Raw genomic sequence first — 27,984 nt, forward strand, 5'->3', positions numbered from 1 at the left:
CTATACAAACTTAAAGTAGTGACCTAATGTCTTTATCAAAAATCCCAAAGTCCCTTAAAACACCCACAAACAGACACAGTCTTTCCTTCCTTCCCCCTTTGCCCAGTCCAGAATACTGTATCTCAGGAAAGGAAATAGAAGTCCATGGCTCAGGCAGTCCTCTGGTTATTCCCAGTTAGTACTCCATCTCAACTGGAAGACCTCCCTGGGTTCCTGGCACCCTCAGCTGAGTCGCCGGGATCTCTGCTAAAACCATGTTGTGGTTCCCCCTTCTAAAGCTGCGGGGGTCCCCACTCTGGCAAAGGCACATGGTCCTCTCTCCCAGGGCCACGGGAGTCCCCACTCTGCCAAAGCCATGTGATTCTCTCTCTCAGGGCTGCAGGAGTCTCCACTGTGTCAAGGCCATGTGGTTCTCTTCCTGCACAATGGCTGCAAGAGGGCGGGGGGGGGGGGGCAGGTTCCGCCACTCTGCCAAAGCCAAGTGTGGTTCTCTGCTAAAGCCACATGGTGATTCTCTCTTGCAGGGCTGCGGGAGTCTTTACTCTGCTAAAGCTGCGTGGTTCTCCCTCAATGGCTGCCACCTCTGGGTTTAAATCTCTGCACCAGTCTTCCTCTGCAGCCCCATTTCCGACTCCTCCCACACTTGGCTTCACATGCCAGAACTCACATCCTTCCAGCTTTACTGGACTGCCATCATGAGTCTGGGCAGGTGTGGCCCCGTGTCATGGAGCCAATCTTCTCCAAGCTCCCACGCAGGCCCTGTAACTCGGGGGACCTGCCCCCAGTTACATCTTGGGGGGATAGTTACTTCCATTCCCCTGGCTCAGAGCATGGCCACAGCTATTTAACATATCTAAGCGACCAGCCAAAGGCTATAGATATGTTAAATGACCACACCAGAGGTTAGCTACAAGGCTGTTGCTATGCGAAACAGCTCTCAAAGGCCCTGCTCCATTTGTCCCTTCTCCCAACCCACACCCTGGGGGGTGGGGGTGAAGACATCCTAAAATCTCCTGAATACCGTAAGTTCTGGACCCCATTTCAAATGCATATTTGGGGTCCCCCTCTTGGCTGCACCCTGTAACAATAGGATATTTGACTTCGGGTGGTAAAGACAGAATGCAATATACAGGTGATGTATTAGAGTATTTTACCCTTGAAACCTATATAATTTTATTAACTAGTGTCACCCCAATACATTTAATTTAAAAAAATAAATAAATAAAATGCTTCTGAACAGCAAAAAGGAACAATAAACAAAATGAAAGGCAATCTATGGAATGGCAGAAAATATTTGCAAACCATATATCACATAAGAAGCTATTATCTAAAATACATAAGGAATTTGGACAACTCAATAGAAAAACAACAAATAATTCAACTAAAAATCTGGCAAAGGCCCCGAATAGATACTTTTTTCAAAAAAGATATGAAAGTAACCAACAAGAACATGTAAAAGTACCCAATATCACTAGAGACTTCAGGTTTGCCAAGAATACTCTCACTAACATTTGTTAGGCTCTTTCTGGGTTCCAGACTCTGTGTTATATATATTACAATGATTAGTCTTATGAATCTTCATAACAAATCTCTGAAGTCAATGTTATTTTCACCCCATCCCTAATTTACAAATAAGAAAATGGAGGCACAGAGAATTTGTGATTTAGCCAGAGGTATATGACTAGTAAATGGTACAGTGTGACTTCAAAACTGAAGGATTTAAATCTAGAGTTTATGCATGTCACCATTCTTTTTTTCACAACCATTAATAATTTAGGATATTGTCCTGGATCAGGCCAATGTCCCATTTATTGGACATGATTAGTCCAGGGAGATTTAGGGAGAAATTGGAGACATTAATGAACTCCTGAAGCAGATTTCTGTTAATGCAATCTGTGGCCAGCTTTAAATCCAAATTAGAAAAAGGAGCCATGGCTGGTGTTGCTCAGTGTATTGAGTGCCAACATGTGAACCAAAAGTTCACTGGTTTGATTCCCACTCAGGGCAATGCCTAGGTTTTGGGCCAGGTCCCTTCCCAGTTGGGGGCATGTGAGCTCTCTTTCTCTTTCTCCCTCCCTTCCCCTCTCTTTAAAAATAAATAAATAACATCTTTAAAAAAAGAAACAAAAAGGAAATCATTCCTTTGGAGTACATAGGACTTGGGACTATCAAGTCTCAATATGACTACCAAGAAGGTATGGGAGAGGGGAGTATGGAATTAGCTATTTGAGGGAAAATAATAAGTACTAATGTGTTGGGAACCGACCTGACTGGTATCAGAAACTGTAACCCCCGCCTAGGCTAAGGCTAAGAGAACACCCTTGGAACCATAAGCCAGCAAGGAGACAAAGCTTATCTACCTGGCAGGAGCACTGCTTTTGCTGCTTCATTCATAACTGAACCCCAAAGCTTGGTCGGTTAGCCAAAGACGGGTAAGATTCCTCAAGGGGGGAACAATCTAAGACAGGCACGATCATGTGGGGGCCCCCAAAAGAAGGACTTTGGGGGCTACAGCAAAAAAGGGTGATGGACCCTCACTCCTAGGCTTTGACATAGCCGGAGTTCTCATCGTCTGGGAGAAAAATCTCCTTATCTCTTGGTTGCCTTAGTTCCCTTGCTCCACCTAAGCCTGAAACAATGACAGGGTGGTGCAGCTCTGTGCTGAAAAGGGCAGATTCCCCGGGTGATCAGGCCTAAGAAAGAACATGTAAATTACTGTGAAACCTTCTTTGTTTAGAATGCTCTCAGTTGAATGAGAAGGGTCAAAGGAGGAAGTTAGTTTGTTCCTCAAAGTCTTACAGTTCTTTGACCCTGACTCAAAATAGACCCGCAGATTTCCTTTTTATCTATTGTTCCTTACTTCTTCATAATGAGTAATGTACTTTACCTGAATTATTATGCAAAACAAGCCCAATAAAAGCAAGTTTGGACAGTAAATCGGCGTGCTTCCCACTAGAGGGGGTGGCCATTCCGTCCCTACTTCTCCACAGAAACTAGTCTGTCTCTGTGCATATTTTTTCTCATGTTTCAACGAGCCATCCACAGTGTTCCGTGATCACTGCTGGCTGGTGACCCACGCATCACTAATGAATCACAATTAATAGAGAGAAGGATTATAAGAAATTTCAGAGAGCAATCATTACCACTTGCATCTTGCTGTAATGAGTCAACCTCAGCTTGACAGTGGGGATAGAGGAATATGAAGTCAGTTTGGCTTAGGGCCAGAGCAGAGAAAAAAATCTGCCCTTTATGCAAGGTTACATTGGGATTTATCAGTATTATGTAAACACTCTTCTCATTTAATGACAGCCATATTATCTTTGCTAAGAAATCACTATGGATTCCCTAATAATGTCCACTGAGCATTGCACATAAATATGGGTATATATTTACAATTACAGAAGTTTTCCTATTCACAGTCTCTAAGCATCAAACTTTTAATAGAGTCTCTAGAGAAGACTCTCAGACTCCTTATTATATTTTCAACAGAGAGTGTTACTGGTCTATGTATGCCCTTAGTTAAAAAGTGGAAGAGAGTATTTGCTATGGTACTGTTCACAAAGATTCTCCAGTGATGGATTTCCCAGAATAATGATAGTATCAAAAATGGAAATATTTTCATTATTTCTGTTCTGAGAAGTCATTGAAGTAGATCCTCCCCTTGGTTTTATAATAAAATGAGAGAAGAGTCTTTGGCTCATATATATCAGATTTGTTGAAGCTATTGATTTACACTTATAAACTATAAAAAACCAGTATAAATATTGAAGCCTAGCCTAGCAGTATACTTTTAGATAATGAATACAGGGAAAGAAAATGCAGAGCCTTAATTCAGTCCATTTTTAATGGTGTAAGTTGTAATGGGTATAAAGCATTATTGTGCGACTTCCACATCTCTTTTCTTCCATTTTAAATCACTTCTTTTTCCCTTTCCCAAACTATATAGAGCAAGAGCAGAGAAAATTTTTGGATACTGTTGACAATCCAATATGGCGTCATTGTCAGCCATGACAGTTATGTCAAGTGCTAGGTCAAGACTGAGGTTACGAGGTATAATGGGAATGCCCTTGGGAGGGGTCTGAAGCACCCAAAACCACAAGTCTGGAAACTAGGATAAGGACTTCATCTGGACACCAAAATAAGTGAGACCTCCACCCCTGTTGGCTATGAGAACTCAGAGCTCCCATCACCCAATGCTCAAGCTTGGCTATATCACAGGTCACACTCAGAGCCCTGCCAGACTTCCACTCCACCAGATGTGAGCTGTCACTATAGCTGTCTGTCTGGAGGCCAGTGCCACCTCGCCACCTGTGGACACTGCCAGTGACCTGGACTTCATGCCTGGTGCTCGCTCTACTCACTTCTATCTGTGAGCTCTCCCTCTCTGTGTGTAACCTGCATGTGACATGTTGGAGAGGTCTCCCCTAATAAATCTGACATTGTGGAAAGACATGAACATGTGTGAATGACTCCTTTCAAGGATGCTCCCTTGCTCATGACACAATCTCTAGCCCTATTTCTGTCACTGTCCTGCCCTAAGTATTTCTCTTATTTCCCACATTTTCCCTCTTTTCCTTCATCATTTGCTTAATTGCTTTTCACAGAGCTCCTATGTTTGTCCTTTCTTCTGACTTGTCTCCAGTTGTGGGGGTAGAGCTAAGATGTGTCTACCTTCAATCCTAGTGTTCTGCACAACTTTTTCTGCCACGGCCTCTTCCAACCATGTTTTTTGACAAGGTCTGAACATGGAAAGAGGGAATTCAAGGAATCCATCTTCCTGGGAGAGAGTGTGGCATACAAAGGGGGGCGGTAATTTTTCTGGGGATTGCTTTTAATAATTTCCTTGCTAATATTAATCATGGTCTTACTTTGTACCCTGATTCCCGTTAAGAACAGGCCATGAGAAGAAAAAGTCTCGAAGTGAGTCAACAGTTAACTTTGAGGAAAATTCTGAAGGGACAACTAGTTCTCCCTAGACTATTGAATCATGTCCAAGGTGTTTATAAACAAGGTGTTTATAAACCTGAGTAAGAAATTATCCCCAATTGTTTCCATAGAAGAATTCATGAATCAGTTACAACAGGTTGAATTATTGGCGGACTTTCCCACACCTGTTCCTTACCCATAGATACAAAGAGTCTTTCAAGAAAACAAGAAAAAACTATATAGACCCCTACCCACAGCCCAGAGATACCCCTGGGTAGCATATTAGATTATTGGCCAATTATGGTATCCCCCATAAGGAGCTAATAGTCTCCAGAGGGTTCCAGATCCCCCATTGCCTTATACAGGAGCATATAATGAGGATGGCATTAGAATGGTCAATAAGGATAGAGTCCAAGTGCCTTATAATAGTCTAAATTTCATGGAAAGGCTAGCTCAAAGCAGACCTCCCTGGTGTTTATTAACTAAGGAACAAAAAGGGTTTACTGTAGCTGAATTTCCTGTTTATCTCTCCTTACACGTTTGTTTTGGTGATTAAAAGGTGGTAAGATTGTTAGATACCTGTATTTCAGGTTTATTGATTCGCATAATTCCAATGAAGTTGTATAAAATAATTTCTTGACCAGAGAATAAAATCCCCTCTAATGAAATAGCCCCTGAATGTCTAAAAGTTGTTGGAGTAACAGCCCCACTTTTACCTTGAATAGGAATACATATCAAGTAGAATTAGACAGGCAAAGAAATAAGAAAAGCTGGTTAATAATTATAAATTAAGCACATAGAAACAGTTACCAGGGAGTCAGAGTCCATGGTGCATAGAGAAATATTTTAGACATAAAAGGTAAATAGCTAAGTTAGACATCACAAAGGCGTTATAATAAATTTCCTATAACCTCTATTCAATCTAGGGTATCCTTTTGCCCCATGACAAATTCTGAGAACTTTAATAAACAATAAGACATTCAAATTCTGTACGTACAGCTATTTTTAATTGTCTGATTTATGGCTCTCCTGGTCAAAATAATCTTTGTTTAATATAATTGAATCTATGGGAATTTTCGTATTTTTCCTGGTTACCTTTGTATTGATTTTTTTCTGCTTCACCTAACCGCAAATGTTAATCACTGCTAAAAATGAAAGTGTAAAAACCTGCTTGCACTTGCAATAAACAGAACAGAGCATCACTGTCCTCTGAGGCGTGTTGTCATCTGTCTGCCATCGCCGACGCCTTACCCACCTTTCAGGAACCCCTGAACCTACCTGCGGCTGGACCGTGGCATTTTTCAATCTTTATGTGGTCTATGCTTGGTTTTTTAGGGACAGAGCTAGCTGCTCTGGATTTATCTTGAACCACATCAGATAATTTCCAAAGGGAGGTTGATCTAATTTAAGTTTGAGGAATAGGAAACACACTTATTTTTGAAACTTAAATAACAAAAACAAAAAACAAAACCAAAGGTCCAAAATGGTCACTAATGCTGAAAGCACATGATACCAAACCTAGATTTAATACCTGATTTAATTGCAGTTTCAGCCACTCCCAGAAACATAATCTTTTTTACATGTATTTTTAAATTTTTTTTCATTGTTGTTCAAGTACAGTTTTCTGTCCTTTACTCTCATCCCAGCCCACCCCACCAGCCCTCCCCACCTCCCTCCCATTTCCACTCCCCCCTAGTTTTTGTCCATGTGTCTTTTTATACCTGTTCCTATAAACCCCTCACCTTTTCCCCTGAAATTCCCTCTCCTCTTCCCTCTGGTCAATGTCAGCCTGTTCTCTATTTCAGTGTCTTTGGTTATATTTTGCTTGTTTGTTTGTTTTGTTGTTTAGGCTCCTGTTAAAGGTGAGATCACATGGTATTTGTCTTTCACCACCTGGCTTATTTTGCTTAGCATAATGTTGTTCAGTTCCATCCACACTGTCACTGAGGTTAAGAGCTTCTTCCATCTTTCTGCTGCATAGTATTCCATTGTATAAATGTACCACAGTTTTTTGATCCACTCATTTATTGGTGGGTACTTAGGTTGCTTTCAGCACTTGGCAATTGAAAATTGTGCTGCTATGAACATTGGGGTGTATAGGTTCTTTTCGATTGGTGTTTCAGGGCTCTCAGGGAATAATCCCAGCAGTGGAATTGCTGGGTCAAAAGGCAGTTCCATTTTTAGTTTTCTGAGGAAATTCCATATTGTTTTCCACAGTGGCTGCACCAGTCTGCATTCCACCAACAATGTACTAGGGTTCCCCTTTCTCCACGAACTTGCCAGCACTTACTGTTTGGTGATTTGTTTATGATGGCCATTCTCACTGGAGTGAAGTGGTATCTCATTGTGGTTTTAATTTGTCATCTCTCTGATGGCTGGTGATGCTGAGCATCCTTTCATGTGTCTCTGGGCCCTCTGTATGTCCTCCTTGGATAAGTGTCTGTTGCAGTCTTTTGCTCATTTTTTAATTGGATTGTTTGTCTTCCTGGAGTGGAGTCATGTGAGTTCTTTATATATTTTGGAGATCAAACCCTTGTCCGAGATATCATTGGCAAATATTTTCCCATGCAGTTGGTTCCCTTTTCATTTTGATGATTATTTTTTTTAGCCATGCAGAAGCTTTTTATTTTGATGAAGTTCCATTTGTTTATTCTTTCCTTTATGTCCCTTGCTCTAGGGGACATATTGGTGAAAATATTGCTGCATAGGATTCTCCTGCCTATGTTCTCCTCTAGGACTTTTATGCTATCACAACTTATATTTAAGTCTTAATCTTTTGTTTTCTTTACCTAATAGCTTCCTTGCCCCACCTCGCTTCCTATAAAAACCTTCTTGATAATACCTCCTTCCTTCCCCTAAGAAAAAAAGACCTTGCTAAAAGAATCCATTCTTTTAACTTCTTAGTCCCATCCTCTTTCTGCCTATAAAAGCCTTCCACTTTGTACAACTCCTCAGAACACCCTTCTAGTCTAGTGGGATGCCGTCCAATTCATAAATTGCTTTATTGAAGCCAGTTAGAGCTTTAAATGTACTCAACTGAATTTTTTAACAAAACAAAGTTCTGTAACAAGAGAAACTGGAACTAGTCCTTCAATTATAAATGGGCAAATTATCATATTTTATATCTAGCTGCCTATTTGACATCTCCATGCAAATATCTAGTAGGCATTTCAGTTTATCGTGGACAAGCCTAAGCTTCTCTACTACTCTCAACCCCGGTCCCCCCGCTCCCAGTTCTATTTCTTTTGTCTGCCCCACTTTAGAAAATGACAATTTCATTTTTCTAGTTATTCAGGCAAAAACTATGATCAGTCATCAAATACATGTCTGCACTACTATCAGAATGTATTCAGAATCCTACCAGTTTTTCCATTCTGGTGCAAACCCACCATTTCTTACCTATTAATGCAAAAACCATATAACAAATTTCCCTGCATCCACACATATACCCTACAGCCTCCTCTCAACAAAACAGCCAGAGTTACAAGTTAAGTAATGTCACTCTGCTAAGAATGTAGTGGCTCCTCACTTCAGTTAGGGCAAAAGTGGAAGTCCTTTAAAATGGCTTATAAGGTCCTGCCTATTTTTCACTGGTATACTTGTTTTGTTTTGTTTTTTTCCCCTAACAATTATAGTTGCTTTTAAGTATATTTTTTCACTTGTTCTTTGTCAGCTATAGTTTTGCAAATATTCTGTCCTGATTTGTGGGCTATTCATTTTCTTAATGGTATCTTTTGATAAACAGAAATTTTCATTTTGGTGGCCTAATGTATCATTTTTGAAATGGTATTGCTTTTTATGTCCTACCTAATCACTTTTGCCTACCTACAATTCTTAAAGATAGTCCTCTGTTTTGTTCTAGAAGCTTTATGGTTTTAGTTTTTACATTTAAGTCTATGATTAAACTTGAGTTAATTATTATATATAAAAAGAGGTAATAGTAAAGGTTTATTTTTTTCCATATAGGTATCTAGTTTTTCAAGAATAATGTTTTGAGAAGACTTTTCTTCCTCCATTGCAATGCTTTCAAATATTTGTTGAAAATGAATTTCTTCACATCTGTGAGCCTATTTCTGAGCATTCCTGTTCCAAAGATCTATTTGTATATATTTATTCCCATATCACAATGTATTATGATAGATTTATAGTTAATATTAAAATAGTATGTCTTCCAAACCTTTTTTTTCAAAATTTCTTTGGTTATTATAGACTTTTTGAAATTTTTTATATTTTATAATTATGTTAATTTCTACACAGGATCATATTTTTATTGGACTTGCATTGACTTTACAGATACACTTGGGAATAATATACATTTTAATGATATTGCCTGTTTCAATCCATAAATATAGTACATATTTTTTTTCCATTCCTTTTCCCCTTCTTTACATCTTTAAAGTAAAAGCTGACAGCATTCATTTTAGACCTATCTTCTTTCTTAAGTCATTTTTATTGTTATTCTATTACAGTTGTTCCAATTTTACCCCCTTAGCTATCCTCCACCCACCCCAACCCCTGTTCCCACAGTCAATTACCACTCTGTTTTCCATGTCTGGGGGTCATTCATACATGTTCTTGTCTAGTGCCTTCAGCTTCTTTCCACCATTATCCCCCACCCCATCCTCTCTGGTCACTTTCAGTCTGTTCCATGTTTCCATGCCTGTGGTTCTATGCTGTTCGCTAGTTTATTTTGTTCATTAGATTCATCTTATAGGTGAGATCACATGGTATTCATCTTTCACCAGCTGTCTTACATCTTTAGCATAATATTATCCAGTTCCAACCACACCATTGCAAAAGATAGGAGTTCTTTCTTTTGGCTGAGTAGTATTCCACTGTGTAAACGTACCACAGTTTTTTGATCCACTCATCTACTGATGGGCACTGAGGCTGTTTCTAGCATTTGGCTATTGTAAATAGCTCTGCTATGAACATAGGGGTGCATCAGTTCTTATGAATTGGTGATTTTGGATTCTTAGAGTATATCCCAGCAGTGGAATCACTGAGTCAAAAGGTAGTGCCATTTTTAGTTTTTGAGGAAATCCCATACTGTTTTCCACAGTGGCTGCACCAGCCTGCATTCCTACCAACAGTGTACTAGGGTTCCCTTTTCCTCACATACTTGCTACCATTTGTTGTCTATTGAGTCATTAATGATGGCCACATTCACAGGTGTGTGGTGATAACTTATTGTGCTTTTACTTTGCACCTCCCTGATGGCTAGTGATTTGAGCATCCTTTCATATGTCTACGGGCCTTCTGTATGTCCTCCTTGGAGAAGTGTCTATTTAGGTGCTTTGCACATTTTTAATTGAATTGTTTGTCTTCCTGGTATTGAGTCCTATGAGTTCTTTATATATTTGGGGGAATCAAACCCTCATCCAATGTATTATTGGCAAATATGTTCTCTCATGCAGTTGGTTCCCTCTTCATTTTGATGGTGGTTTCTTTAGCCATGCAGAAGCTTTTTAATTTGATGTAGTCCCATTTGTTCATTTTTTCCATTATTTCCCTTGCCCTAGGAGATATACTGGCAAAATATTATTATATAGAATATCTGAAATTTTACTGCCTATGTTTTCTGATAGGACTTTATGGTATCATGACTTACATTTAAATTTTTTATCCATTCTTACTTTATTCTGGTGTGTGGTGTAAGTTGGTGGTCTAGTTTAGTTTAATTTTTTTTTTTTGCATGTACCATTCCAGTTCTCCCAACACCACTTATTAAAGAGAACTATTTTTTTTACTCTACTGTTTGCCACCTTTGTCAAATATTAATGGATCATAGAGACATGGGTTTATTTCTGTGCTCTCTATTCTGTTCCATTGATCTACATGTGTGTTCTTATGCCTGTACTGAACCATATTGATTACAGTGGACTTGTAGTATAGTTTGATATTAGGTATTGTGATCCCTCCAACTTCATTTTTCTTTTCAAGATTACTGAGGCTATTTGAGGTCCTTTTTAGTTCTATATAAATTTTTGGAGTATCTGTTCTAGATCAGTGAAATATGCCATTGGTATATTATAGGAATTGCATTGAATCTATTGATTGCTTTGGATAATATAGACATTTAAATGATGTTCATTCTTCTAATCCATAAACATGGAATATGCTTTCATTTATTTGCATCTTCTTCAATTATTTTAAGTATGTTTTATTGATTATGCTATTACAGTTGTCCCATTTTTCCTCCCCTTTATTCCCCTCTTCCATGCCCCCCCCACTATCATTCCCCTTACCTTAGTTCAGATCCACGGGTTGTATATATGAGTTCTTTGGCTTCTCCATTTCCTATACTATTCTTAACCTCCCCTGTCTATTTTGTGCCCACCATTTATGCTTGTTTCCTTGTACCTTTTATCCCTATTACTAAAAATGAAATAAATACAGAGGGGAGGCAGGAGCAGATAATAGAGGGGAGAGGGAAGAGTTTTCAGGAACAACTATAGAGGGCACATGAACAAAACCAAGAGGGGCTGGGATCAGGGGAGGGAGGTGGAGATGGCTGGGATTGGGGTGGAGTTGTGGGGGTTAAATGCAGACAATTATAGCAGAACAACAATAAAATAAAATAAAATAAAATAAAATTAAATTAAATTAAATTAAAATAGGAAACCAACTGCATGAGATAACATATTTGCTACTAATACATTGAATAAGGGTTTGATGTCCTAAATACATAAAGAACTCATAGGACTCAACATTAGGAAGATAAACAATCCAATTAAAAAATGGGTGGAGGACCTGAATAGACAGTTCTCCAAGGAGGACTGATAACTAATGATGTTGAGCATCCTTTCATATTTATTGGCCATTTATATATTTTCTTTTGCAGAGTATTTGTTCAAATCTTTTCCCCATATAATTTTTAGATAAATAATTTATTTATTTAAAATAGTTTTCTTACCTTAAAGACAGTTCCAATTTTAAAATATTTTCAACTATCATACAAAGTCAAAGAAAAGTGGATCTCTTTAGAACATACACTAAATACAGAGAATTGCACAATGGCTAGTCTTCGAAAAATTCTGCAATGAAACTTTAAAAATGCAAGCTTCTTTCTGTGCCATTTGGAAGGAAATATTGTAGATTTAACCCACTTTAACCACTAAAGTCACTTGGATAAAATTTCCCTTGACTCAAAGTAACATTTATCCAAAATAATTGTCTTAAATCCCTGTAGCTTAAGAAACTTCAAAAATGCTTAAAAATGTAACTGCATCACAGCAAATCTGCTAATATTGGGGGACCACACACTTCTCAAAGAAAGAGGGAGCTTTAAGTCTGATTCTGATTTTAGCATGTTTAGTGAAGAATCCAAAGAGCTTGGCCATGATCTGTCTTCTCATGGGAAATGAGAGCCTCGCGTTTCCACCACAGTGCCTGTTGGAAGTGGATGTTTCCCATGTATTTAATTAAACGAAGCACTGAGTGGACATGCTGACCCTGGAGTACAGAAGGCACTGACAGCACTGATGGATGTGGCCATGGTGTGAGCTGCTGAACGGCGTTGCCCTGAGCAAGCTGGTTCCGCAATTGGATGAGAAGGTCAATTTTTTCCAAAAGATTTGTTTTTGTTAACAGTAGCTGTCAACAGCTGGCAGTAAATTTGCTTGGTTTTAAGGTCTACATCTTCCATGTCATTGATTGTTTTCTTTTTGGTTGGAGACAGCAGCTTGATGGACTGAAGGAGGAGGAATCATAGCCAAGACTCAAATATACTGAGGAGTTTGAGCACTTCTCCATTAACAGTAGAAGCAGAACTGGCAGCTGGGGTGGTCTCATCACTCTTAGTATGGTCCTATTTCTTGAGTCTGTAGGCTCCTTTCTGATTAGTTGGAATGCATGTTTAGTACTCACCATTATATCAAGAGCTCCAGATAGTGTTTTTAATTTTCCAACATTGCTATTCTGGGCAGTCATCTGAAATTATGCAAATGCTACTCTTAACTGCACTCTCAGTGTGTTCACATGGCATTTCTTTCTGGAGCTGGAAAAGCTTCACTGCTTTGTTGTAATGTATGGTAGATCGGCCAGCACCCAGTGCTGCTTGGATGCACATCACCAGCCTGATATCTCAGGCAAGTGGCACATGGATGCCAGCCTGTAAATTAGCTGCAGCCTGATAGTTGCAGTGCGATACTGTTAAAGGGGCTGCTGGGCAGACACCGAGTCCACCGTCGCAGTATCTTAGGGACTTCATCATAGCCTCACTGACTTCTTTTCGCAATTCGCTCTTGACCTCTGAATTATGGAGAAGACTTGTTGCCATGTGGCCATGGTGAATTAAGTGGTGATCAACTAGTTCACTGAACCCCAGACAGCAAGGTGTGTGTCTCATGTTCCCATGGACTTCAGAGCTTTCAACAGTAATCTACAGCATTATTATAATATAAACCTTCTGGTGAAAAATTTATGGTTAAATTCGTCACCTGTGCCACAGTGCTCCTATGCACAAATTTGCATGGTTCTTTTCTGTTACATAATAAAAGGGCAACATTTGTAGCCTCCTCAAATGACTCAAAGTTGTCAACTCCTTTTTCAAAACAAAAAAACCTTTTTTCCACCATAGATGCTCTACAGTAGACACACTTTTGCTCACTACTCTCTGACTCTGTATTGCAAGAGCCTGATTCATATAAAATACAATGCTTTCATTTTTAATGTTACCCATTCTATACTTGTACATAATGTTCTGCATGTTGGCTTTTTAAGTCATTACATTGAAAGATTTCATTAGCAGCCTCATAACATTTACAACTAACTGAAAGTTGACTTTCAAGTCTGTAGACAAATCATTTGTGCAGGTAACTCCTTGATACCTGGATGTTCATGTAGGCTGTGTACTATCTCCTGATCTTCTTTTATTTAGTAATTAAACTCTTCCAAGTGTGCTGCTCTGTTGTTTGCATCCTGGACCAGCATCAGTTGGATATCACCACAGAGGGTCAAATATTAAGAAAGAAACATCAGCATTTCAGAATGCATATTGGTAGAGAGGTAATAGTAAGTGTTGTGGCTCTGTAAAGCTAATTTAATGTATTGTAACACTCTTCCACATTTCTGAAGACTTATGGAAGCATCAGAAAAAACTTCGATGACTTAAGGGAATCAGATGGAATTTTATTTTATGTTGCCAAGAACCAGGGATCATTCCAGATTGAATGGAATAATTATCCTTTTGCAGGGAGCCAATTATGTCCAAAAACAAAGTCCTCTGCTTTTCCAGACCCTTGGGAATCACCCTTATAGATTCATCTCCATATTTTAATGAGATTGGGGTGTTGGGGTTAGTCATAAGGAGGTGGCTTTTTTTTTATCCACAGATTCTAAACCCTCCAGAACATAGCCAAGCACAAGTTTACAGCATTCTTCTGTGCCACAGCAAACTGGAAACACTCAGCTGGATCTGATTTGATGAATGGATTTGCATTTTTCTGGAACTGACAATTCTCCCACAGACTTAATTATAGCTACTGCTTTGTTATCATCTAGAGGATAAGAACTGCTGCTATGGAATCCATTTCCATCACTGTCTGGCATCTCCTCCTCTTTACTATAACTTTCATCAGAATTTTAATTTAAAGGAAATTCTGAACTTTATTCTTTTTGAGGTTCATCCAATTGAAGAAGTTCTGAAAGCATGTAGTCAGCTGAAGCACTATTTTGAGGATGTCTGCTTTTGTCCAACAGTTTAACACAATTAAGATAGGTCCATAGTGTTTCTTATTTTGATTCTTCTTCATTATCATGTTGTCAGAAACCTTATATAAATGATAGCCACTGGCTTTGTGAATGGATTTCAGTGTTTATTTTAAGTTTGTTCACAAAATCTAGTGAGATCATAGAACTTTACTATATCACTGCCACTTGCTTTAAATAGCTGATAGGTGCATCCTTCTTTGGTAGAGTTAGATTCTGTGCAATATGTTTTATGACTTTAGTAGAAAAATCAAGTTTTCCAAGTTGGGAATCTCTTCTGTCTTTACCATTTCATACTTCTGTACAATCCCATTTACATGAAAACCCATCACAAACTCTGGTAGATTGCATATCAAGTTACCCAACCAATAGTCAATTCCATTTAACACATGAATTGGTTTGTTGTTATCCCTGAGATGTAAGCTGACTGCTGGATATCTGTCTCTTCCAAACATAGGCATTGGCGGAGCCATGTATATCTTCAAATGTCCATAAAATATTCTGAACAAAGTCATCTTTAAGACTTTGACTATTCTTCCCATCACTGAGTAGTCAGGTTTTATTCTTTGGTTGCTGAGGCCACATGCCCCAATATATATGAGGGTTCAAAAGGCTCACTTTCCTAACTGGAAGCACTGGGATCTTTGGAAATGGAAGAAGGTGTTTCAAAGGGGACAGGCCCCATTCAAGTAATTTGTCTGATATGAATTAGACAATTTCTGCTGCAGCAGATAGATGGGCTGAGTGGCTCCATCACCACTGATGCTGGAATATAAACACTTGGAAAGAACAGCCATCTGTTACCAATGCTCTTGGCTCTTTTTCTCCCTCTTGCACTTCTAATCAATATCTTTGATAAAACTCTTTCAACCATATCCAATTACCAGTCTATAATGATCTCCTAAAGAGTTCTTGAATATCTAGCTTGCCTAAGAGGAGAGTCCTTTCATTATGGGTGCACAGCCATGCTTGCATGGGACTTGCTGTACAGGATCTTCAGCAGCTTTTTTACATTCTCACAGTCAGAGACAACATTTACACCATTTCCCATGGAGTCAATAAAGTTATGTGCCATACCAAAGCTTGAAAATGGTTTGCTATGCCTAGTCAAGATGGCGGTACAGGCAGACATTGCTCACATCTTCAAAATCCATGTCAAAAGTAAAACTAAAATATAGAACAACCATCACTCAGAACCATGAAGAATCAAGATGAATGGAAGTTTGACAATTATGGGATTGAAGAAACCATATCCATCCAAATTGGTAGGAGGGGTGCAGATGCAGAATGGGCTGGCCCCACACACACATGTGGTGGAATAAATTCTGGAGGAATATCTTGGGAGTGAGCAATCCCAGCCCCACACCAGGACCCACGTCCCAGGATTCCAGTGCTAGAAAGATAAGTCCCCACAACTTCTGGCTGCAAACACCCCTGGGGATTGAGTCAGCAGAAGAAACTGCTGGAGCATCAAGCATTTCCTTTTAAAGAACCCACACATGGACTCACCTACTCAGACTCACTCCCTCTGAGCTCCAGTACCAGGTAGCAGCTTGTAAGGCACCAGTGGCATACAGGGAGAAACTAAAGTGTCTGGCATCAAGGTGAGCAGAGGCTATTGTCCCTTTCTAAACCCTCCACCCAAAGAGTTGGCAAACTGGTACCATATCTGAGACTCCATCAACCTGGCTAACACTGTGTGACCCACCTTGGAGATCCCCGGAGACTCTACCCCACCGCACTTATAAGCTCACCCAAACTTCTTTTCCATATGAATGGCTGGTCTTGAATCATGCTTCACAAATTCTTAAGTCCTATGAAACAAGGCACAGCTGGCTTCAGTGAGCTCCAGGCCTGGCACTAGCAGAAGTCAGCTTACATTCACAGCTTGGCTTTGTCTGGGAATCTCCAAGCCCAGCACAAATAGCAGCCATCTCATTATCACTTTATAGCTCAGGCAGGGTGGCCCCTGGCAAAACACTGGTGGGAGCTGACTTTGGCCTTCACCACCTAGGAAACCCAAGGGCCAACGCACCTACTGGGCAGCTACAGACCGTGTCAGAGCACCTCACCCTACCAACACAGAGCTAACCCTCTATGGAGGGCAGAGGTTGGTGGGCACTGGTCACAGCCAGTCCTTGCACCTGACTGGACTGGGTAAATCCCTCCCTTTTAACTGCCAACAGCAACCAAGGTTCAACCACAAGAGAAGGGTATACTCAGCCAGTACAAAGGGTGCACCTCAAGGACCCAGCTTGGGTGATGGCAGAGGCTGTGCCACTGGACCCTACAGGACACCTACTACATTTGGTCACACTACCAAGATACAGAGTCAAAGAAGTTCTACCTAATACATAGAAACAAACTCAGGAAGACTGCCAAAACAAGGAGTCAAAGAAACATGGTCCAAATGAAGAAAGAGATCAAAACTCCAGAAAAAGAGCTAAACAAAATGGAGATAAGCAATCTATCAGGTGCAGAGTTCAAAACACTGGTTATAAGGATACTCAAGAAACTTAGTGAGGACCTCAACAGCATAAACAATATCCAGCCAGAATAAAAGGTACACTAACTAAAATAAAGTAAAATTTACAGGGAAGCAATAGTAGAATAAATGAAGCCAATAATCAAATCAATGATATAGAACAAAAAGAAGCAAAAAAAAACAAACAATCAGAACAAGAAGAAAAAAGAATCCAATAAAAAGAGGATAGTAATAACCAGCTTCTGAGGCAATTTCAAGAGGTCCAACATTCATCAACATAGAGGTGCCAAAAGGAGAAGAGAAAGAGCAAGAAATTGGAAATCCATTTGGAAAATATAATGAAAGAAAACTTCCCTAGTTTGGTGAAGGAAATAGACATATATGTCCAGGAAGCACAGAGTCCCAATTATGGTGGATGTAAAGAGGTCCACTCCAAGACACATCATTATTAAAAGGCCAAAGGTTAAAGACAAAGAGAGAGAGACTCTTAAAAGCAAGAGAAAAAAGTCAGTTACCAGAAGGTTGGTAGGAGGGAATGGGTGAAGAGGTGAGGGATTAAGAAGTACAAATAGATCTAATCAACAAAACAAGCAAGTAAAATATAACCAAAGACACTGAAATTGAGAACAGGCTGACAGTGATCAGAGGGGAGATGGGAGGGAATTTCAGCAGGAGGAGGGAAGGGTTTGCAGGAACAAGTATAAAAGGCACATGGACAATAACAAGGGAAAGGTGGAGACAGGAGGGAGGAGGCGAGAGCTGGGGGGTGAGCTGGGATGGGGGTAAAGGGCAGAAAACTGTATTTGAACAACAATTAAAATAATTAAAAAAATTTTTTAAGTACAAACAGGTAGTTACAGAATTTCTTTGGGGATGTAAAGTACAGTACAGGAAATGGAGCAGCCAAAGAACTTATACACATGACCCATGGACATGAACAATGGTGGGGGGATTGCCCGAGGCAGTCGGGAGGTGCTGAATAGGGGGACAAAGGAGGAAATATTAGGACAACCATAATAGTATAATCAATAAAATATACTTAAAAATTTTTTGCTGTACTGTCCATTGGGACCCATTGCTTCTGATAATCAGTGTACATCTGTATTTGTTTGTTTTAGTGATTATTTGTATTTTAGTTCCCATATGAATGCCATTGTCATAGAATATACTTCATAATTTATCACATCTTCCAGAATCAGCATATTTTTATTTTCATTGTATAACTTTAAATTTTCTATAAAGTTTATTAATATACCTAATATTGTAATAAATCTTATTAAATGACTATATATTACAATCAATAATAATATAACAGAAATCATAGTAACAACATCAGGAGAAATAATAGGGCTACTAATGTCTTCAAGGTGAAAACATTTTATTTATATGCTATTCCTTATATGTAAGATTAAACAGGTTTCCATTAAATGTGTCTTTATTATTATGAAATTTACTTGGGTATAATTAAATATACTAATGGCTATCATTACTGTCAATCCTGCTTCCCAAGAAAAAGTTATAAAAGTTCCAGAATTCTTTATTGTTTGTAAAAGATGCCCTATTGGTATCTGCATTCACCTGTCCATGCCAGGGAAGAAAAGAAGAAAGGGAAAGGAAAAGAAAGAAAAGGAAGAGATAGAGCCCTGGTTGGTATCATTCAGTGGATTGAGTCCAGACTGCGAATCAAAGGGTTGCCAGTTCGATTCCCAGTTAGGCCACATGCCTGGGTTGCAAGCCAGGTCCCCAGTAGAAGGTGCTACAGAGGCAACCACACATTGATATTTCTCTCCCTCTCTTTCCCCCTGCCTTCCTCTCTCTAAAAATAAATAAATAAAATTTTAAAAAAAGAAAAGTAAGAGATAGAAAGAAAAGGCACCAAATAACAGTACAAGAACTTTTCTCCTTTATTTTAAAGTACTGGTTTCTAGTAAAACATAAATTCTTTGGGAAGGTATAAATCATTTGATTCTTGTCAGTAATCATTTCTTCAGTGAGGACAATGAGTTTGAGATATTTTCTTGAGAAAAAAATGGATATGCACTGTTGCGGGGAACGCAGACTGGTGCAGTCACTGTGGAAAACAGTATGGAATTTCCTCAGAAAACTAAAAATGGAACTGCCTTTTAACCCAGCAATTCCACTGCTGGAATTATATCTTAAGAACCCTGAAACAGCAATTGAAAAGAACCTATGCACCCCAATGTTCATAGCAGCACAATTTACAATAGCCAAGTGCTGAAAGCAACCTAAGTGCCTATCAGTAAATGAGCAGATCAAAAAATTGTGGTACATTTACATGATGGAATACTACACAGTTGAGAGAAAGAAGGTGCTCCTACCCTTTGCAACAGCATGGATAGAACTGGAGAATATTATGCTAAGTGAAATAAGCCAGGTGGTGAAAGACAAATACCGTATGATCTCACCTTTAACTGGAACATAATCAATGAAAGAAAAAATGCAGGCAAAATATAACCAGAGACATTGAAATTAAGAACAATCTGACAGTAACCAGAGGGGAGGTGGGAGGGGATAATGGGAGGGAAGTGTTTTCAGGAACTACTATGAAGAGAACATGGACAAAACCAAGGGGGAGGAGGGTGGAAGAAAGGGAGGGAGGGAGGTGGGTTTGGCTGGTGTCAGGGGGATTGGTGGGGAGGAAATGCAGACAACTGTAATTTAACAACAATAAAATAATTTAAAAAAAATTTAAAATGCTCTTGCACCCTTTAAAATGCCTCCCAATTTAATTTATTACACAAAGAATATAGAGTACAATAAAATATTTTGTTAAAAGGTCACATAAGTAATATATTCAACTAAAAAATTATATGTTGCTGGATATTCCTTGTGTGTTTTCAAATGCTGTGTATTCTGCTGTTAGGTGGAGTGTTCAATAATATCAATAACATCAAGTTGGTATATATTGATATGGCCACTTCCATTTTTTCTAGTATTTGCATTATACATTTCCCTCATCTTCTACTTTTAATATATTTAGGTCTTTATATTTAAAGTGGGTTTATTGTAAGGCTTGCTGTTTTGGCCCAGTCTTACAATCTCGAGTATTTGAAAGTCAGTTTACATTTAGTGACTTTATTTCTTTTTCTTGAAAAATACAGGAAATATCATAGGATTGTTAATTATTGCTGTCAAGTAACTCTCACTTACAGGGTACCTCCTCAGAAGAGATTTATTTACATCACATTATTATAAGAAGTGGAAAATGTCATATATGATTATTTTTAGAATGATAGTACAAAAGTTGATCCAGCTTGACAATTCATTTTTTCCTATAGAACAAATTTCCCTCTCATTAAGCATATTGAAATGAGGCAGTAGGGTTTTCATTGGCTATCATTACTGTCAATCATGGTTCCCAAGAAAAAGTTATAAAAGGTCCACAATTCTTTTTTTTTTTTTTTAGGGACATGCACATGAACAAATAAGTGCACATGTATGTATACATATCTAGATACATAATCCAGTAGCAATGACAATCCATTAAAAGTCATTGAAAGGGACATGGTAGTTTTTAGTTAAGGGCTTTGGTGTGTCACTAAGAAAGTGTATGGATTTCAGTGTTGAGAAAGGAGGACAAAGAGGGGACCTGAAGATGGCCCACTTATACTTTAAGTAGGGAGTGAGATGAAAGCTAACATTTAAGGACTTTTGGGGAACAAATCATTCAAAATCTGTTTATTTTTCATGTCTTTTCCAGTGACCCACTGGATATTATGACATGGTATATTAATATTATTTGAACTTTGGTAATATGCTTTGGAAGCCCTATTCTCACCAAAATATCCCCCAAAATTATATTTGCTGAGATTTTTTTTTATCTTACTAGCTTCATTTAAAAAAAATTCTAGGAAGATTGAACATTTTCTTTCTATTCTACCACTTCTCTTTTCCTCTGTACACTCATTCCAATTTTCCTGCAATCACATTCTTAGCTTCCTGAATTAGTGAAGCTTTTCAGAGTAGCCTACAACATAAAAACACAGCTACAAAGTGCCTTTTAAGGTGTCAGAGTGTTAGAGGCAACTTCCTTCTTTTCATTACTCATGGAAGGCTCCTGAGCTAAGAGCATCATCTTACAGTTTGACCTTCACTGTCTTAACTCCCTTCTCATTTTTTTCTTCTCACTTTTTAAATCATTGTTTTCCCATTTCTGTTTATTTCTTTCTGTGACATGAGTTGAACCCCCACAAGAAGTTAAAATCACCATTTCCCGAATAGTGTGAAATGAAACACCTTTTGGGATTTGCCTTTATTCACTCAAATATAAACCTGTCTCTTTTGTAGAGTTAAATGTGATGTGAGCCTTCAGGCTGCGCAAGCTGTACGATTGTCAAAGACATCCTAATCAAGTCCTGTTCAGAGAAACTACACTATATCAGTGCTTAATAACTTTATAAAGCTACATTGAAGAATTTAGGAGCATGTAAAATGTTTTCATTTGTTTTTAGCTTTAATTATTCCAGCATGATATTTGTTTAACATTATTCATATTTTTTAAACTACATATACACATTTTTAATGAGTATGTTAGTACCAACACCTTAAGTCATTAAAACCATAGGGCAATTGTAATTGCAAAAATTTTGAACACTAACCAAAACAGAGTTACATTTATCTGCATAATTTTGTAACTGTTTTAATGGAAAGAGGACATATATTAGTGCGAGATTTGAACATTTCTCTTTAACTTTTTTGCCAGTGAATCCAGGACTTTCTTATTTCTCAGACTATAGATAATTGGATTTAGCAAAGGAATGATAACAGTGTAAAACAAAGAGTCCATCATGTCTTGGTCATCCGCTTGAGCAGATCCGGGGCGCATATACATGAAGAGAAGAGAACCAAAGAATAAAGACACAGATAGGAGATGAGCTCCACAGGTAGAGAAGGCTTTCCTTATGCCTTGTACAGACTTCTTTTTTAAGACTGTAAAGAGAATAAGTGTATAAGAGACAAGAACTGTCAATATGGTGAACACTTGTATTGACCCAGAGGTAATAAAAACCATCAGAACATTAATGGAAGGGTCAGTGCAGGAAATCTTAAACAATGGCATGATGTCACAGTAAAAGTGATGTATTATATTAGAATTACAAAAGGTTAATCTGAACAAAAGACCTATATGAAAAAAAGAATGAAGCATACCACCTACAAATGATGAGACTAACAGCCAGATGCATAGTCTGTTGGTAATAATCACTGGATAAAGTAATGGTTTGCATATGGCTATGTAGCGATCATATGCCATTGTTGCCAGCAGAAAACATTCTGTGCTTGCACTGAATGCAAAGGAAAAAAATTGTATGATGCATTCACAGAAAGATATCTTTTTACTCTTGATTAGGAAGTTGACCAGCATCTTAGGGGTGACTGTAGATGACATCCAAGCATCCACAAAGGCTAAATTCCCCAGGAGTAAGTACATGGGAGTATGAAGGTGAGAGTCATTGCAGATGAGAACAATTAGACCAAGGTTTCCCACCATGGTGATCAGGTATATCACCAAGAACACCAGGAACAAGGGGATTTGCCACTCTGGTTTGTATATAAGTCCTGTGAGAATAAACTCTGTCAGCAATGTTGTATTTTCCCTTTCCATGTCTTCACTCAATGTTGCCTGAAATGAAATGGAATGTATCACTCAGGATTTATAACATAAATATCGGGGGGAAGAGAGTTGAAATAAAAACCATGCATATCAGAATCTCCTATTCATTTCCTTACCCCTATAATAGAATTTATTTTGAGGTAATTTAACAAGTGGAAGAAAAAGCAACAATTTCAGTTCAAAATGTGTGGCATATTTAGAAAAAAAATGCATTCTAAGCATGTGTAATAATTATGGGGATACCGTTGACTGTAATAGGGAAATTTTCAATTAAAACAGGATGCAGGGTCAAGGGAAGAAGAGTTTGATGAACAGCCAGGGTAATAAAGTGAATTGAATTCCATGTGAAGAATTCCCTCAGACAATAAGCAGGCATTGAAAATTAAGAGATGTACAGTGGTTCTGTAAGATATTATAAAAGCATGGATGCATAGTAGTGTAGAAAATAGGCTCTTGGAAGGGGAAATTGGAGTCAGGATTACTAGACAGAAAGCTAATAGTCATGCCCAGTGCTTCCTAACCCAGATTAAACATCAGAATTGTCTGAGGAATTTTTTACTGTTGTTCAAGAACAGTTGAGGATTTTTTTGCAAAATATAGATTATGAACTACCATTGCAGAAATTGATGGAGTGAGTCAAGAATACGGTCTATATCTGCAGTTTAAAAGTCCTCTCCAAGTGATTCAAATGCATGTCAAGTATTGGGAGTGATGAAGAAAAATAAGAGACAGATGCAAAAGAATTCAGGAGGTAGAGTTGCTAGGACTCAGTGACACAATAGACATGAAAGGGTTGAAAGAGAAAGAAGTTATGGGGTGACTAGATCAGATGGTCATGAAAATTAAGATCAAGAACTCAGATGTAGTGGCTAGTTTGTTGAGAGAGAATTCTCCAAAATCCGTGCAAGATGTATGCAGTGGTATGAGTCTACCAAGATTAATAGAAATAGTCTTAGTAGTCATTAGCATAGCTGAGGCATATTTAGTGATGACCTATCCATTGGGTATTGAGCATCAAGTAAAGAAAAGAAAAGCACAAAAAGCAACTTGAGGAGGTTAAATTAAGGAGGTTATAAAGTGGATGCACAGCATATATCAGATGAGCAACATCTGATCTTGTTTTATACCATATAGTCCTGGTGACTGGTGGAGGTTACCACCCACTCAGGAAGCCTAAATAAGTGGCTAGATACTGACTTTCCCATCCCCCTTGCACCTACAGGGAGGGAATTTGACCTAGATTTGCCAAATCAAACACACTTACCCTACACTTAGACTATAGAGAGAGGGAGGAAATGAACGGGAACAAAAGAGAATCTTGGTAGCAAAGGCAGAAATATGAAGGTGGCAACAAATGTATCCTGTACCCATTATAATGGTATTGTCAGTGAGAGCTGGCATTCCAAGTTCAGCAGAAGTGATAGCAAGTCTCATTGACCTTGTTTTGAGATGTGATGTAGCCTGATAAAGGGATCCTTTGCTTTCTTTGTTCCTGCCCATTTTTTTCCAGCTGATTCCTCCAGTTTCTGTTACATTTCTATGTTTGAGCCAACTTCCACTGAATTCACTCATTGCCTGTTGCAACCAAGAGGCCTCGCTAATACAAAGGAAGATTAGGGAGATCTGGGAAAAAGATATTACTGAGCAGACTGATCATAGAAGCAAGCGGGTGGCTGGAAAGCTGAGTGAACTTAAAAAAAGGTATCCAAGAAGAAAGAAATGTTGTATGTGTCAAACACCAAAATAAATGCTCTATCTAGTAGGACAAGGCGTTATCAGATTTCACTGAGTGTGGAAATCAAGAGGTTTTTAGTAGCTTTAGTGAAAGTAATTTTCATTCTGTGATGGAGTTGAGGCCAAAAAATGAGAAGTAGAAGGGAAACAAGTCAGTGATGCAGAGTAATGCAGAGTATTCCAGAAATCTGGAGAACAGTTGGCTTTTTTCTAACTCTCATAGACACACACAGGGTTTTTTCTTCTACAATATTTTAGTAAAAGATTTCAAAAGAGAGAGGAATATTGGATAGCATTGAGAGAAGAAAGGGAACAGATGAACTGGGAAGGAAATATGTGTTTATGAAAAGAAAACAATGGAGAGGTGAGTAACGAGTGAAAAATAACACAGACATAGGTAAGTCTAGGAAAGACAAGCCAGAGAAGGCTGACAGGCTGCAGAGGAAACAGAGAAAGGCTCGTAGGCTTGAGGGTGAATGTCCTAACTCGGGCAGTCCTTGAAGGTTGTCAGTCCTAAAAATATTTCTATTTAATTTTTTAAAGTTTATTCTTCTATGAATATGTGTATGAAAAAGACACTTCAATTTAAAATTCCATTTTATAAATTTTGTTGTTAATGAATGTGTTAGCACTGCCTCAGAGTTCTTTCCATATTTAAAAGTTGCTTTCTTTTGTGATTACAGTGATAGAAGTGACTTTCTCTAGAAATCCTGTTTGTTTTACTTGAGAGAACTTTCATCTTAACCAGTTGTAGGATGTGTGTGTGTGTGTGTGTGTTTTGCAAAATATAACTAAGCCAAAACTGAATCCGGAATATAGACAATATAAATAAAGAATGTCCATAATTTCAGTTATTAAGTAGACTTTTATATAGAATGGTTTTCTTTCCAATCACTAAAAAATTGGAAACTCTCAAGTTCAGTTTGTGTGGGTACTTATTTACTCATAAATTCTGGAAAGTATAGTGGAAGGACAATTTGTACATACTTCCATATATATATAAATTTACCTTATAAAATCATATAGTTAGGCTAACAAAACAACAAAACACATTAAAGGCAATAATTTAGTCTTAACAGATACTTTGCATATCAACATTTTAGTAGTGAAAATAAAATGCATAATTAATTTACTATTATTTTTCCTTTCCCTCTGGCTATTGACATCTTTTAAACTCAATTTCAAATTATTATAAATTAAACAGCACTTTAAATTTTTGCACAAATAACAATGAATATTATATAAATCATTCCTCTCTTACCCTTATCTTTTGAGAAATGGTGGAGATTCTTTTAAACATTAGGCTTTCTAAAGTAGAAAAATATATAGTAGCACAGGAACAACAATAGCATAGGCAGCAATTCTTTGCATGCTGATTCATTTTGCAGGCTTCATATCCCAAGCTAAGGAAAACAGTGTTTGTATTAATTTCCTCTGAACAGAAGACTCAACCAATCACATAACTCTGTGCTTTTGCCAGAAGAGAAGGGAGTACAAAACTAAATTTCCCATGATAATGCCCAAGGATTCCCTTTAGGGCAAAGCTACTGGGCATTGTGGACCTGGACATGTATGAGAAGTCCATGTTTTTCCACAGGTCATTACAGATGCAAAATTCATAACCATCACATCATTGTAGATAGCTCTAGGTTTAAAAATTGAAATTGGATTTTATGTCACTATTTTTCACCACAGATAACACTTCTGACATGTTTATGCAAACTTCAATTAATCTATAACTTTGATGCTCTGAGTACGTTGATACTTTGATTAGTCTTGTCTGAGCTAGTCATTCACAATTTCAAAAAGCTAGAATTCTAGGTTCCCTTTAGGTGCCAGCCCCAAGTAGTTGTTTTCATGCAAACTGTAGCTCACATCTTAGTTCTTTAGCTAACTCCCCGCTCTAACCTGAAATGTGATGGAAAGCTACAATGGTCAAAGAAAGAATCTTGGTCAATACCTTCTACTCACTCTTTTAGGTTAATTTGCAAAAAAACTGTTTACCATAGGAGGATTTGAAAAACAGTGTTAAGTAATAATAAAATAAAAATATCTGTAAACACCTAGAAGTACTACTAATATTTTAGTATGAATATTTTCCAGTTTTTGTATCATATATTATATAAATATGAATACATCTGCATGTTTGCAATAAGGAAATTGGACAATATACATTCAGTTTGGCAAACCTCCAATTCCTGCTTAATGTATTTAGAGTGATAACACTAGAGAAGGGAACTCAAGTTCCTACTCTGCTTCCTTCTGTATTTTCCTCTTTCTTCTCCTAAACAAAAGAGATATCGACATGAGACATGAAATGACACAATCCTGGAAGGATTCCCCCGCTACATGGGAGGATATACCGGCATCCAAAGGTTGATCTGCAGCTTTGAGTTACCATTGGTTTCCTGTTCTTTATGCAGAAATGCTAAGTAGTCCCATGGCATGCTTTCCTGAAACAAGCCCAGTCATCTCGCTCTTCTTCCTGACTAGAGAAGTAAGTCATCATTAACTTTTAGAGCACCGAGAACCCCCACATTTCGGAGACTGCCCAATCCCCTGCCCAGTTCCTGGTCTGTGAGGAGGGGAGTACACAGGGGGATGCCGAATGCTTAGGCAGGTTAGAGGTCAAACCTGCCCAGCTCCAGCCCTCCGCCCCATCCCCGGCCCATCACCTACACCATCATCTGGGGGTAAAAAGGCAAACTTTGAAGCCAGGGCTCCTGCCATGGGGAGTAAGGCCCCAAACTGAGGACCTGGACCACATTCATTTTTGGGAGTTATTTTTATATTGTGTATAATATTCTGAGTTAGCAGATTTTTTTTCCTTCACAATTTGAAATTGTCACTCAATTATCTTCTGTCTTTGTACTTTTTTCTTTCCTCTGGCTACCTTTAAACTTTTCTTTTTATCTTTGGTTTTTAGCCATTTCAATATATAGTGTCTAAGTGTTTTAGTATTTTTATTTTGTGATTTGGTTCCTGTTTGTTTTGGTATTTATCCTGATTCAGGTTCTATGAGCTTTTTGGATCTTTGGTTTGATAACTTCCCTTAATTTTTAAAAATTCTTGACCATTATATTTTCAAATATTTCCTCTGACTCATTTTTTTCCTCTCACGCTCCAATGGTGTATATGTTAGATAACAACATTTGTTCATAGTATTTGGTTGTTCTGTTGTGTTTTTTTTTTACTTTTTGCTTTCTTTGTGCTTTATTTTCACATCTAGTAACCTATATTAAAGTTCAGCATTATTCATTGTGTCTAATTTACTGATAAATTCACCAAAGGCATTCATTACTTTTATTCTAGTATGTTTTAAAAACAAATTTTACTTGACACTTAAAATATACTTTATACTTATCTCTCTGAAATTTCTCATCTATCTGGTCATGAATGTAAACTTTAACATATTAATCATGATCATGTAAAATTTTCTGGCTGATAGTCCTAATTTGATTCATATCTGAAACAGGTGTTTTAGATTATGTTGTGT

The 27,984-nt window shown here is 38.0% G+C and overlaps 1 protein-coding gene and 1 pseudogene across 1 annotated transcript; both read right to left on the reverse strand.

Annotated features, from left to right (window-relative positions):
* Nucleotides 1-12,240: 12,240 nt before the first annotated feature.
* LOC123827412 lies at nucleotides 12,241-15,769 on the reverse strand (annotated as a pseudogene).
* Nucleotides 15,770-21,803: 6,034 nt separating this feature from the next.
* LOC123827300 (olfactory receptor 5H2) lies at nucleotides 21,804-22,748 on the reverse strand. Its single transcript, XM_045851820.1, has one exon. The coding sequence runs from the start codon at nucleotides 22,743-22,745 to the stop codon at nucleotides 21,804-21,806; it is 942 nt and encodes a 313-aa protein (XP_045707776.1). The 5' UTR covers nucleotides 22,746-22,748.
* Nucleotides 22,749-27,984: the final 5,236 nt, after the last annotated feature.

The sequence above is a fragment of the Phyllostomus hastatus genome, unplaced genomic scaffold (genome assembly GCF_019186645.2).
Source record: "Phyllostomus hastatus isolate PE091 unplaced genomic scaffold, TTU_PhHast_1.1 phas_contig_86, whole genome shotgun sequence".
NCBI classification, from domain to species: Eukaryota; Metazoa; Chordata; class Mammalia; order Chiroptera; family Phyllostomidae; genus Phyllostomus; species Phyllostomus hastatus.

Coding starts and splice junctions, on each gene's coding strand:
- LOC123827300 (XM_045851820.1), bottom strand. CDS start 22,745: ATGGAAAGGGAAAATACAACATTGCTGACAGAGTTTATTCTCACAGGA.